Source organism: Patella vulgata, chromosome 4 (assembly GCF_932274485.2).
Source record: "Patella vulgata chromosome 4, xgPatVulg1.2, whole genome shotgun sequence".
NCBI classification, from domain to species: Eukaryota; Metazoa; Mollusca; class Gastropoda; family Patellidae; genus Patella; species Patella vulgata.
In genome coordinates this window covers 48,055,198-48,068,738 of record NC_065882.2, presented here as the reverse complement: position 1 = coordinate 48,068,738, position 13,541 = coordinate 48,055,198, and the positions used below count along the sequence as shown (strand labels likewise).

The window sequence follows — 13,541 nt, the reverse complement described above, 5'->3', positions numbered from 1 at the left end:
GTAGGCCGTAGTGCCGCTGTCCGGGCAAAATTTCCCTCATCGCACAGTGTATGGCGTCTGCCCGTCTTCATTAGCCCAGTTCCAAGCAGAACAGAAGGACGTTAAACCCCATTTCATTTCTTTTCATTTCTTGAAACTAGTTGGAAAGCCCCCCGGTCCCTACCCCATGCCCCGGCTCCTTCAGCTATGTCTACGAGCATGATTTGCTACCATATTATCTTAGCCCGCTGCTTAATATTGAGCGACTTGTTTATTCGACTGAATTATTCGACTGAACTATTCGACTGAAGTATTCGACTGGTTTATTCGACTGAACTTTTCGACTGAATTATTCGACTGGTTTATTCGACTGGATTATTCGACTGAACTAACTGACTGATTTTATCGACTGGACGATGCCACATGAAAATGTCAAATACCTCATCCCCCCCCCGCCCCACCCCATCCCCTTTCTTCGTTCATATCATATATAGGGACTCTATTCTTTTCGAGGCGGACAAGGACAGCTGTCTAGTCTTTCGGATGGGACGAAAAACCGAGGTCCCGTGTCTACATTGGAGTGGACGTAAAAGATCCCTTTGACAGATGGAATTCGATATAAGAGTAGGCCGTAGTGCCGCTGTCCGGGCAAAATTTCCCTCATCGCACAGTGTATGGCGTCTGCCCGTCTTCATTAGCCCAGTTCCAAGCAGAACAGAAGGACGTTAAACCCCATTTCATTTCTTGAAACTAGTTGGAAAGCCCCCCGGTCCCTACCCCATGCCCCCGGCTCCTTCAGCTATGGCTACGAGCATGATTTGCTACTATATTATCTTAGCCCGCTGCCACCGCTGCTTAATATTGAGCGACTGAATTATTCGACTGGATTATTCGACTGAATTATTCGACTGAACTATTCGACTGGTTTATTCGACTGAACTTTTCGACTGAATTATTCGACTGGTTTATTCGACTGGATTATTCGACTGAACTAACTGACTGATTTTATCGACTGGACGAGGCCACATGACAATGTCAAATACCTCATCCCCCCCAACCCCGCCCCACCCCATCCCCTTTCTTCGTTCATATCATATATAGGGACTCTATTCTTTTCGAGGCGGACAAGGACAGCTGTCTAGTCGTTCGGATGGGACGAAAAACCGAGGTCCCGTGTGCACATTGGCGTGGACGTAAAAGATCCCTTGACAGATGGAATTCGATATAAGAGTACGCCGTAGTGCCGCTGTCCGGGCAAAATTTCCCCCATCGCACAGTGTATGGCGTCTGCCCGTCTTCATTAGCCCAGTTCCAAGCAGAACAGTAGGACGTTAAAACCCCATTTCATTTCTTTTCATTTCTTGAAACTAGTTGGGAAGCCCCCCGGTCTCTACCCCATGCCCCGGCTCCTTCAGCTATGTCTAAGAGCATGATTTGCTACCATATCATCTTAGCCCGCTGCCACCGCTGCTTAATATTGAGCGACTTGTTTATTCGACTGAATTATTCGACTGAACTATTCGACTGAAGTATTCGACTGAACTTTTCGACTGAATTATTCGACTGGTTTATTCGACTGGATTATTCGACTGAACTAACTGACTGATTTTATCGACTGGACGAGGCCACATGAAAATGTCAAATACCTCATCCCCCCCCCCGCCCCACCCCATCCCCTTTCTTCGTTCATATCATATATAGGGACTCTATTCTTTTCGAGGCGGACAAGGACAGCTGTCTAGTCGTTCGGATGGGACGAAAAACCGAGGTCCCGTGTATACATTGGAGTGGACGTAAAAGATCCCTTTGACAGATGGAATTCGATATAAGAGTAGGCCGTAGTGCCGCTGTCCGGGCAAAATTTCCCTCATCGCACAGTGTATGGCGTCTGCCCGTCTTCATTAGCCCAGTTCCAAGCAGAACAGAAGGACGTTAAACCCCATTTCATTTCTTTTCATTTCTTGAAACTAGTTGGGAAGCCCCCCGGTCCCTACCCCATGCCCCCGGCTCCTTCAGCTATGGCTACGAGCATGATTTGCTACTATAGTATCTTAGCCCGCTGCCACCGCTGCTTAATATTGAGCGACTTGTTTATTCGACTGAATTATTCGACTGAACTATTCGACTGGTTTATTCGACTGAACTTTTCGACTGAATTATTCGACTGGTTTATTCGACTGGATTATTCGACTGAACTAACTGACTGGTTTTATCGACTGGACGAGGCCACATGAAAATGTCAAATACCTCATCCCCCCCACCCCCGCCCCACCCCATCCCCTTTCTTCGTTTATATCATATATAGAGACTCTATTCTTTTCGAGGCGGACAAGGACAGCTGTCTAGTCTTTCTGATGGGACGAAAAACCGAGGTCCCGTGTCTACATTGGAGTGGACGTAAAAGATCCCTTTGACAGATGGAATTCGATATAAGAGTAGGCCGTAGTGCCGCTGTCCGGGCAAAATTTCCCTCATCGCACAGTGTATGGCGTCTGCCCGTCTTCATTAGCCCAGTTCCAAGCAGAACAGAAGGACGTTAAACCCCATTTCATTTCTTTTCATTTCTTGAAACTAGTTGGGAAGCCCCCCGGTCCCTACCCCATGCCCCCGGCTCCTTCAGCTATGGCTACGAGCATGATTTGCTACTATATTATCTTAGCCCGCTGCCACCGCTGCTTAATATTGAGCGACTTGTTTATTCGACTGAATTATTCGACTGAACTATTCGACTGGTTTATTCGACTGAACTTTTCGACTGGTTTATTCGACTGGATTATTCGACTGAACTAACTGACTGGTTTTATCGACTGGACGAGGCCACATGAAAATATCAAATACCTCATCCCCCCCCACCCCCGCCCCACCCCATCCCCTTTCTTCGTTTATATCATATATAGGGACTCTATTCTTTTCGAGGCGGACAAGGACAGCTGTCTAGTCTTTCGGATGGGACGAAAAACCGAGGTCCCGTGTATACATTGGAGTGGATGTAAAAGATCCCTTTGACAGATGGAATTCGATATAAGAGTAGGCCGTAGTGCCGCTGTCCGGGCAAAATTTCCCTCATCGCACAGTGTATGGCGTCTGCCCGTCTTCATTAGCCCAGTTCCAAGCAGAACAGTAGGACGTTAAAACCCCATTTCATTTCTTTTCATTTCTTGAAACTAGTTGGGAAGCCCCCCGGTCCCTACCCCATGCCCCCGGCTCCTTCAGCTATGGCTACGAGCATGATTTGCTACTATATTATCTTAGCCCGCTGCCACCGCTGCTTAATATTGAGCGACTTCTTTATTCGACTGAATTATTCGACTGAATTATTCGACTGAACTATTCGACTGGTTTATTCGACTGAACTTTTCGACTGAATTATTCGACTGGTTTATTCGACTGGATTATTCGACTGAACTAACTGACTGGTTTTATCGACTGGACGAGGCCACATGAAAATGTCAAATACCTCATCCCCCCACCCCCGCCCCACCCCATCCCCTTTCTTCGTTCATATCATATATAGGGACTCTATTCTTTTCGAGGCGGACAAGGACAGCTGTCTAGTCGTTCGGATGGGACGAAAAACCGAGGTCCCGTGTCCACATTGACGTGGTCGTAAAAGATCCCTTTGACAGATGGAATTCGATATAAGAGTAGGCCGTAGTGCCGCTGTCCGGGCAAAATTTCCCTCATCGCACAGTGTATGGCGTATGCCCGTCTTCATTAGCCCAGTTCCAAGCAGAACAGTAGGACGTTAAAACCCCATTTCATTTCTTTTCATTTCTTGAAACTAGTTGGGAAGCCCCCCGGTCTCTACCCCATGCCCCGGCTCCTTCAGCTATGTCTAAGAGCATGATTTGCTACCATATCATCTTAGCCCACTGCCACCGCTGCTTAATATTGAGCGACTTGTTTATTCGACTGAATTATTCGACTGAACTATTCGACTGGTTTATTCGACTGAACTTTTCGACTGAATTATTCGACTGGTTTATTCGACTGGATTATTCGACTGAACTAACTGACTGATTTTATCGACTGGACGAGGCCACATGATAATGTCAAATACCTCATCCCCATCGCCCCCCTAACCCAACATATCATATATAGGGACTCTATTCTTTTGGAGGTGGACAAGGACAGATGTCTAGTCGTTCGGATGGGACGAAAAACCGAGGTCCCGTGTACACATTGGCGTGCACTTAAAAGATGGGGGCATATGGGGATGAGGGAAAAAGTCAAGCATGACTTTATTAAGCCGCGGTGGCAATAACTAAGATAACACCTTAAAGTTTTAATTTGAACAATCAAATTTGAACATGAGGGGACGTAAAAAATAAACAAAAACAATGATAAAAGATATTGGAATTAGTGCGTTTTTTCTTTAACTTATACAGATTACAAACGATTCCAAAATTTTAATAAGCCATCGACCGGTTTATTCGACTGACTATTTGTTTTGGACTTAGGGTCGACTCACTCTCTTCTGACTTTTATTACTGGATAATCCAGAATTTTGTGAGCCATTTTTATTTCCTGTTTGAGCAAACTGCACTAAAAATTTCGAATTCATCATAAAGTGCTAAGGAGAAACATATTCATTAATTGTCACTAAGTAAGGAAAAAGCATTTCTATTTATCTACTACTGCTCATTTTCAGTACAAAGAACAACATTATTTTTGTCGTGGATTTACATGGCACCTAGTACTAGTAGATTAAAACCTAGTAATAGTAATCGTATTAATATGTAACGGGCATTGCCTGAGTAGAGCGAAGCTGATTATTGTCCATTACAAAACCTTAATAATTAATTTTCTCAAGTGATACAAAAAATGTTAAATAATTTAGTTTTTCAAAATTGATTTTTATTTAGATCTCAATTTTATACATTAATTTTGTTTTTAAAAAAAAAAAAAAAAAAAAGTGTGACGTCATTGATTAGACGCATCATAGAAATAGTTCTATGAGGCGCGTAATCTCGCTTGGACGAGATTTGGTAAGTTGACATGCGCATTGCCTGTTTTCTCCAGTGTATACGGTTCCGGTCTGAATGGCTATAGTATATGCATACATCACACCGAACTAGACAATACAATAAAAAAAAAAGAACAGGAATGGGCATTTCTCTCCATATCCGCACAGCCAAAAATAGCATGCGCACATTCTGTCTCATGTGATCATACGTCAATTTCTAAATAAGCTTTACTTTAATAGTAAAAAAGCGTAGTAGTAGCACTGCCTTATGGCTTATAATATAAGTGAAGCAATGGGTGGGGTTTTACGCATGCAATATTTGGGGAGATTTCACCTTGGTGGTGTCATGGCGACTTGTACATTACAAGAAATGTTGCTTCGAAAATGTAGAATGCATTACTGTACCACAAAGAAAAACTATTCGGTAACTATTTTAGTGGTCCAGTCTTCAATATTTTTGATATAATTACTTATTCCAATACAAACTGTAAAGTGTAATGATATGTGTTGACAATTGTGCTTTTGAACCTATTTCTACTTACGCAAGCCCTTTTTATTGTCAATTGTAGCGCTAAACACAGATTAGCTCGAAATATTGTAGCTTGCCGATATCCCTGAAATATCGCAATATTAAAAAAAACGGCAAAGTATCTACTTCCGCTATTTTACCGTACATCGTTTCTGATTGGCTAATTTGTATGATGATGTCATACCTTATTCAAAATGGCGGAAAGTACAGATGTTCTGAAAATAGGAGATAAATTTGAACCCTAACCCTAACCCATTTTTCTAATCCATCAAAATGGAAAATTAAATTAAAATAATTACAATAGTGTGTTCTTAATTTATTTTCAAATTTTGGGATTATACTGACTTTTAAGATAGCCGTATACGGTTAAATTCATCTCATGTACGGTCAAATATTCCAGGAACTGACACTTGATAACGTCACTATATTCCAGCCAATCAGAAACGATGTACGGTAAAATAGCCGGAAGTAGATACTTTGCCGTGTACATGTACGGTTAAATATCCACTCCGTAAAAAAAAAATATAAAAAAAATGTTTCATAATTTCAGTTTACCACCCTTCATTGTCAAAATAAAAAACATGTATAAAAAGTGGGACGTACCCTCTGAGGTCTATTGATTTAACGCATTGTGTAGTCAATATTTATTTAAAATATTTAGCATAATGAAATACAGTATTACAAAAAAATGATCAGACATTGATATATCACGAAGATTTGTTAAAGATGTGTAGTCTATCTAGATCCAATTAGCTGCAATTTTGTGGGAGTCTCTTGTCTTGTCCGCTGATACACCCTTCGAGGCTTTACGCAAGTAAAAAGAGCTTCAAACACACAATTCTCAACATTTACAATGTATCGTCACAGTTTGTATTTAAATAAGTAATTTCTACTACAAATAGTGAAGAATGGATCATTAAAATAGTTACTGAACAGTATTTCTTTGTAGTACCGGTAATGTGTTCTACATTTTCGAAGCGATATTTCTAATGATGTACATTACGCCATGACATCACCCAGGTAAAATCTCATCAGATATCACTTCATATAGCCCCAGCCATTGCTTTCTTTACAAGGATTTGTTTACTATAACCAAATACCATTAGCTCATCTAAATATATGCATGAAATCCATATAGTGTAAATGGAAAATGATGTTTGATCACATGCGACTTAGTGCACATCCTAATTCTCGATAAATGACCGTTTTAAGTACGAAAATGAATGAAATATTAAGTACATGTAGCCGTTGGATTTTATCAAATCAAATGATTATGCTATTAAAGGTTTCACCTTTATTTCAATGGGAATTAGTTTATTATATGTTAAGCTGTATGCAGTACAGTTCATTGTCAATTTAATGATTACAAAACTTGCTCGAATTAAGTCCTTAGAACGATACACTTCTGTGGCTGGTGCAAGAATATCTGTAGTGGAATCATTTCTAAGATATGATGTGCTTGTTTTAGCTACGATTGGAGCATATTCATTATTATTCATATTTTCTTATTCAAGTGTATGACCTCTTGAAAATTCAGTTTACAATACAAGAACACTTAATTAAACTTAACTCATTCAAAGGAACTATAAACATCAGTTGCAATTCTGTCTCAAAATGTATTCATTTATAACCAAGTCATGTAGGGATTTTTTGGATCACAGACTGCCATGACACTGATTATCAGTCGACTGGTACTATCAATGTACATGTAATTGGCATTACTTATATTTCTGCCTTATTCTAGATTTATGTGAAAAAGGCAATCAATGATTCTTTTGAAAAGTCAAAGCACCGATATACACAATTCGTCAGTGGACAGAAGTAGTGGCGATTCTAACAGTACAAGAAATGTTTCCAATTGTGGATTGTTTATCAATCTGATTAAAATACAGATCTATATTTCGTTTCATTTTTTTTTTTTTATACTTTCCATGGCCTACACTACATGAAGATCTGACTGGTTGTACTGGAAGGCCGCATCAGGGGTCGTATGTGCGGCTTTTGACCCCACGACGTCAGACATTGATTAATCAATCAGCGTTGACATTTCTAGTGGTTTACCCATTGGCTAATCCCTCACTTCAACCAGAATGCCAGTAATATAACAACTTTTCCAGATCCTAGTGTAGTAAAGACAAGTAAAGTGAAATTTTAAACTATAAAAAACGAATCGAAATGGGATCTGTGTTTTAATCGGATTGGATTGTTTATGAAAAGAATGCCGTACTGCCCGTACATGACATGTGTTTCTTTGTATCTGTAATTGTAATATTTCTGAATATTTAATATATAATCAAAATATTGCCATGAATTTATTAGAAATAGGCCAATTCAAAACAAGAAAGAGGATATACCTTTACCAACTTACGGTCTTTGATAATCATCGTTTACTGTAAAAGTAATATATTATAATAAAAAAGACTAATATGCTGATGAATTTATTTGAAAATGACCTACCCAAAAGAGAAAAGAAGATATTTAAACGACATGCACAAATATTTCAAGTCCCTACCATTTTTATACGCCCACATTTTCATGTGGATGTATATTGTCGTCGCCCCTGTCGGTCCATCTGTCTGTCCGTCCGTCCGTCCACAATTTGTTTGTGGAAACTCTATAGGTCACAATTTCTATCTGATTTGGACAAAACTTAAAATATAGGTCTATCTCCCATAGATCTCGGTTCCTTTCGATATCATCATGTATCGGACCATAACTTCATGGATTATGGCCTCTGATTGTACGAAAAATCAAATTTTTAGATTGTGGACACTCTAGAGGTCACAATTTTCATCTGATTTTGATGAAACTTGACATGCATGTTTATAACCCAAAGATCTTGGTTCCTTTTGATATTCGTGCATAGCAGACAGTAACTACCTGAATTATGGCCCCTGATTGTATGAAAAATCACGTTTTTACCTTGTGGTCCCTCTAGAGGTCACAATTATTATTCAATTTAAAAAAAACGTCCAAATGTATCACCGTTACACGGCAATGTTGGTTGAGTTTGAAGTTCTTGAAAATCGGATGAAAATGGCCGCGCCCTCTACGCAAATAGTGTAAACATCTGGTATACATGTATCAATTTTGTGGAACCTCTAGAGGTCACAATTTTGATGCGATTTTAATAAAACTTGAAATGCATGGTTAAAACCCAAATATCTTGGTTCCTGTCGATATTCGCACATATCTGATCGTACCTTCCTGAATTATGGCCCTTGATGTATGAAAATCACTTTTTGTTTAGCTTGTTCTCCATCCATCTCTTGCAAAATGTGGGCGTATCCTGCCTGGCAGCCGCTGGTTTAGTACGACATTGACGGCTAAAAATATCAATTATTTATTTATCCTGTTGTTTTCATGGTAAATATTAACCTGGTTATGAATCATGCTACGAATCATATAATAGTACCTGATTCACAATACGTATTGTATAGTGACTGCAGTGGCAATACCCAGCACTATCTTATACCAGTTTAAATCATTGCCTGAAGACTAAATTGTATGATGATTATGTTTCAGAAAAGCTGACTTGATTGTGTAAAATGGGAGAAATTCCTAATGATATGAAAGTTAATGTTCGTGCTGTGTTGTTATCACAGGAAGGTGGTGTACTTGTTAGTCAGTTTATAAAAGATTATAAACATCTTATACAAAAAACCTTACCCTACAAAAATCATGGTTTTGATAATCTTGAAGATTTTTTCAAGGCAATGCCAGATGTTGTCAGGTATGTATTGACTGCCGTGGGCCAAAGTCCTTTCTTTGTTTTTATATGCCCACATGGAAATGTGGATGTATATTGCCATCGCCCTGTCCATCCGTCCGTCCACAATTTCTTGTGAACGCTATCATGATTCGATTGTTTTAAGATTGATAATGAGATGAAGAAGCCTATTTGATTTCAATGATTTCCGTTTATTATTTATATGCATTATTTGAATTAGTGAAAAGAGGAAGCCCATTGTTTCACCTTGTGAACGCCGAGGCTCTAACATCAAAACATATCTGCCAATCTGTATGAAATTAATATGCATCATTTAAATTAGTAAATCCTATTGAATTTCAGCAATTTCCATTTATTACTTCTAGAGTTGTGGCCCTTGTTTCACTTTGTTGCACCTTGTGAATGCTCTAACATCTTAAGTTATCTGCCGATCTGTATGAAATTTAAATGCATCAATTATATTACATTAGTAAAAAGAAGAAGAATCCTATTGAATTTCAGTTTATTACGTCTAGAGTTATGGCCCTGTGGATGTATATTGCCATCGCCCTGTCCGTCCGTCCGTCCGTCCGTCCACAATTTCTTGTGAACGCTATCATGATTCGATTGTTTTAAGATTGATAATGAGATGAAGAAGCCTATTTGATTTCAATAATTTCCGTTTATTATTTATATGCATTATTTGAATTAGTGAAACGAGGAAGCCCATTGTTTCACCTTGTGAACGCCGAGGCTCTAACATCAAAACATATCTGCCAATCTGTATGAAATTAATATGCATCATTTAAATTAGTAAATCCTATTGAATTTCAGCAATTTCCATTTATTACTTCTAGAGTTGTGGCCCTTGTTTCACTTTGTTGCACCTTGTGAATGCTCTAACATCTTAAGTTATCTGCCGATCTGTATGAAATTTAAATGCATCAATTATATTACATTAGTAAAAAGAAGAAGAATCCTATTGAATTTCAGTTTATTACGTCTAAAGTTATGGCCCTGTGGATGTATATTGCCATCGCCCTGTCCGTCCGTCCGTCCGTCCACAATTTCTTGTGAACGCTATCATCATTCGATTGTTTTAAGATTGATAATGAGATGAAGAAGCCTATTTGATTTCAATAATTTCCGTTTATTATTTATATGCATTATTTGAATTAGTGAAACGAGGAAGCCCATTGTTTCACCTTGTGAACGCCGAGGCTCTAACATCAAAACATATCTGCCAATCTGTATGAAATTAATATGCATCATTTAAATTAGTAAATCCTATTGAATTTCAGCAATTTCCATTTATTACTTCTAGAGTTGTGGCCCTTGTTTCACTTTGTTGCACCTTGTGAATGCTCTAACATCTTAAGTTATCTGCCGATCTGTATGAAATTTATATGCATCAATTATATTAAATTAGTAAAAAGAAGAAGAATCCTATTGAATTTCATTTTATTACGTCTAGAGTTATGGCCCTTGTTTCACTTTGTTGAACCTTGTGAACGCCAAAAGTTATCCGATCTGTATGAAATTGATATGCATCATTTAGATTAGTGAAACCACACAGCCTATTGAATTTCAGCCATTTACTTGTACAATAATTATGGCCTTTGTTTCACTTTGTTCAACCTTGTTAATGCTCGATTGATGAAAGTTATCATCCGATATGTATGAAATTTATACATGTATGCATTATTTAAATTTGTGAAACAGAGGTCTATTGAATTTTGGCAATTTCGTCAATTATGGTCCTTGTTTTACTTTGTGACCTTGTGAACGTTGGCCTGACAAAATTTATCATCCGATCGGTATGAAATTTATATGCATTATTTAAATTAGTAAAACAAAAAAGCCTGTCAAATTTCAAAATTGTCTGTAAATTACCTCCAGAGTTCAGGCCCTTGTTTCAGTTTGTAGAACAAACAACAAAAATTATAATCTGATCTGTATGAAACTGTTTTGTAAATGCACCCAATTATCTACAAAAGAATAAATATGCAACAATCCTTGTCAGCCGCTCGGACAATTTAACTGCTGTGGGCGTATGTTTGGTTTCCTGGCAACCTATCTTTGCCTTAGTTGGTAGAACATGTATCAGATAGAAGCTCACATGTAGATTTAAGTACTCTTAGCAAATACCGTGGGCAATGCATTGAATAGGACTACTTAGCATGTTTAAGTTAGGTGGGGTAGTGGATGGCCGAATAGTTAGCACGTGCATGCTGTATCATAAGGTCTGTCATTGAGTCAACTGACGTGGTTTTGATTCCCCAGTTGTACGTGACAAGGAATACATGTAGGGTCGGCTGTCAAACCTCGTGGGCTTTCTCCAGGTCCTCAGGTTTCTTCCACTACTGAAGACCTACATGTATATGCGCAAGCGAATTATTGAAATAAAATTGAACCATATGTTAGTCCCGAAATGACCTGGTTTGTGTTGAGTGGACGTTAAACCCCTTTTCTCACTTTTTTAACATGTTTAAGTATTGTCATGCTGTCGTTAGAGCCAGATTTGGTTAGATTGTTCTTCACTCCACTGACTCCATCCATGTATAGCCCACATTACATTATCCTAAGTTATTATATAAAGATATGTACAACAACTGTATAAAGTAATATCCACATTACATAATGTAATTTATCTTTACTCTCTAACTTTAAAGAAGCTGAACCTGTTAATCAAGATATTCCATATTAGACTTTGAAATATCTTGTTGACGCTCTAGAGGCTAAAGTTAATATCTGATTGACTTAAAATTTATATTTGAAAGTTTAAGGACATGAGACGGAGGAGCTTTTTGATTTTCAGCTCTTTCCGAAAAAATTTCTGCCAAAGTTATGGCCCTTGATCACTTTGAAAAATCTTGTGGATGCTCTAGAGGCTAAAGTTAATATTCGATTTCCGATAGTTACGGCCAGAGTTATGGCCCTTGAAGACTTTGAAATATCTTGTGGTCGCTCTAGACGCTAAAGGTAATATCTGGTTGACTTAAAATTTATACACAGTGGTTAAGGTCATGAGATGAAGAAGCCTGTCAGATATCCCAACTATCTCAGTCCCTTTCCTTATTCACACATTTCAGACCATAACTTGCTGGATTATGGCCCCTGATTGTATGGACACTCTAGAAGTCATAATTTTTATCCGATTTTGATGAAACTTGATATGTATGTTTATAATCCAAATATCGTGGTTTCTTTTTTATATTTGCAAAATGTGGGCGTATTTTGCCTGGCAGCTGTGGTTTTAAACTTGTTCTCTATCCATCTCTTGCAAAATGTGGGCGTATCTTGCCAGGCAACCGCTGGTATAATCAGTATAATCGTGTATTCTGTGGTTTCAGACGCCATTTGTAATGAACAAAGAAAAACATATCCTGCAAGACAATGCGGAAGTTATTAGTAATGGTTGACTTAAAATTTATACACAGTGGTTAAGGTCATGAGATGAAGAAGCCTGTCAGATATCCCAAATATCTCAGTCCCTTTCTTTATTCACGCATTTCAGACCATAACTTGCTGGATTATGGCCCCTGATTGTATGGACACTCTAAAAGTCACAATTTTCTATCTGATTTTGATAAAACTTGAAATGTATGTTTATAATCCAAAGATCGTGGTTCCTTTTTATATTTGCAAAATGTGGGCGTATTTTGCCTGGCAGCCGCTGGTTTAAAACTTGTTCTCTATCCATCTCTTGCAAAATGTGGGCGTATCTTGCCAGGCAACCGCTGGTATAATCGTGTATTCTGTGGTTTCGGATGCCATTTGTAATGAACAAAGAAAAACATATCCGCAAGACAATGCGGAAGTGATTAGTAATGGCTGATTTACAAAAAAATAAAAAATTATTTGAAAAACATGTAGAATGGGCTAAGTAGACGTAAACAACTCGTTTAATTTGAACTGTTCACATATTTCCCAGAACCTAATTAATTAGAAATTACAATTAATTTTTTTTAAAAACGAATATAAATCTCTTTATATACATTCATATTACATTATTATGTACTTTTTTTAGAGACCCATTTACGTCTATTTTATAAATCCAAAGAATAGAGCCATACACCCTTTAACATTAATAATTTAATTTGGATAAATTTTATGTAATTGTCAGGCAGCTATGCCAAAAATGACTTAGTAATACTAGTAATAGTTTATGATGTTACCCTCAATTTGCTAACTTGTGTACACATTTTTTCTGCCCTAAAATAGGCCTTTGGTTCGTGGTTTCAAAGAATCTGCAAATTTTCTCTGAAATACTGATTGGTCCGCAATCATCAAGAATGTTATATATAATTCACAGGCGTGTACATGTACAAAAAACTATTAACTAATTAGTTTACAAA

At 38.1% G+C, this 13,541-nt stretch overlaps 1 protein-coding gene across 1 annotated transcript in view; it reads left to right on the top strand.

Annotated features, from left to right (window-relative positions):
* The first annotated feature begins 4,498 nt into the window (after positions 1-4,498).
* LOC126817428 (uncharacterized) overlaps positions 4,499-13,541 on the top strand; it is a 45,790-nt gene continuing 36,747 nt past the window's right edge. Inside the window, exons 1-2 of the mRNA XM_050544398.2 lie at positions 4,499-4,585; positions 9,000-9,207. Coding sequence (XP_050400355.1) covers positions 9,023-9,207 — 185 coding nt within the window. The 5' untranslated portion in view covers positions 4,499-4,585; positions 9,000-9,022. The remainder of the gene's footprint in view (positions 4,586-8,999; positions 9,208-13,541) is intronic.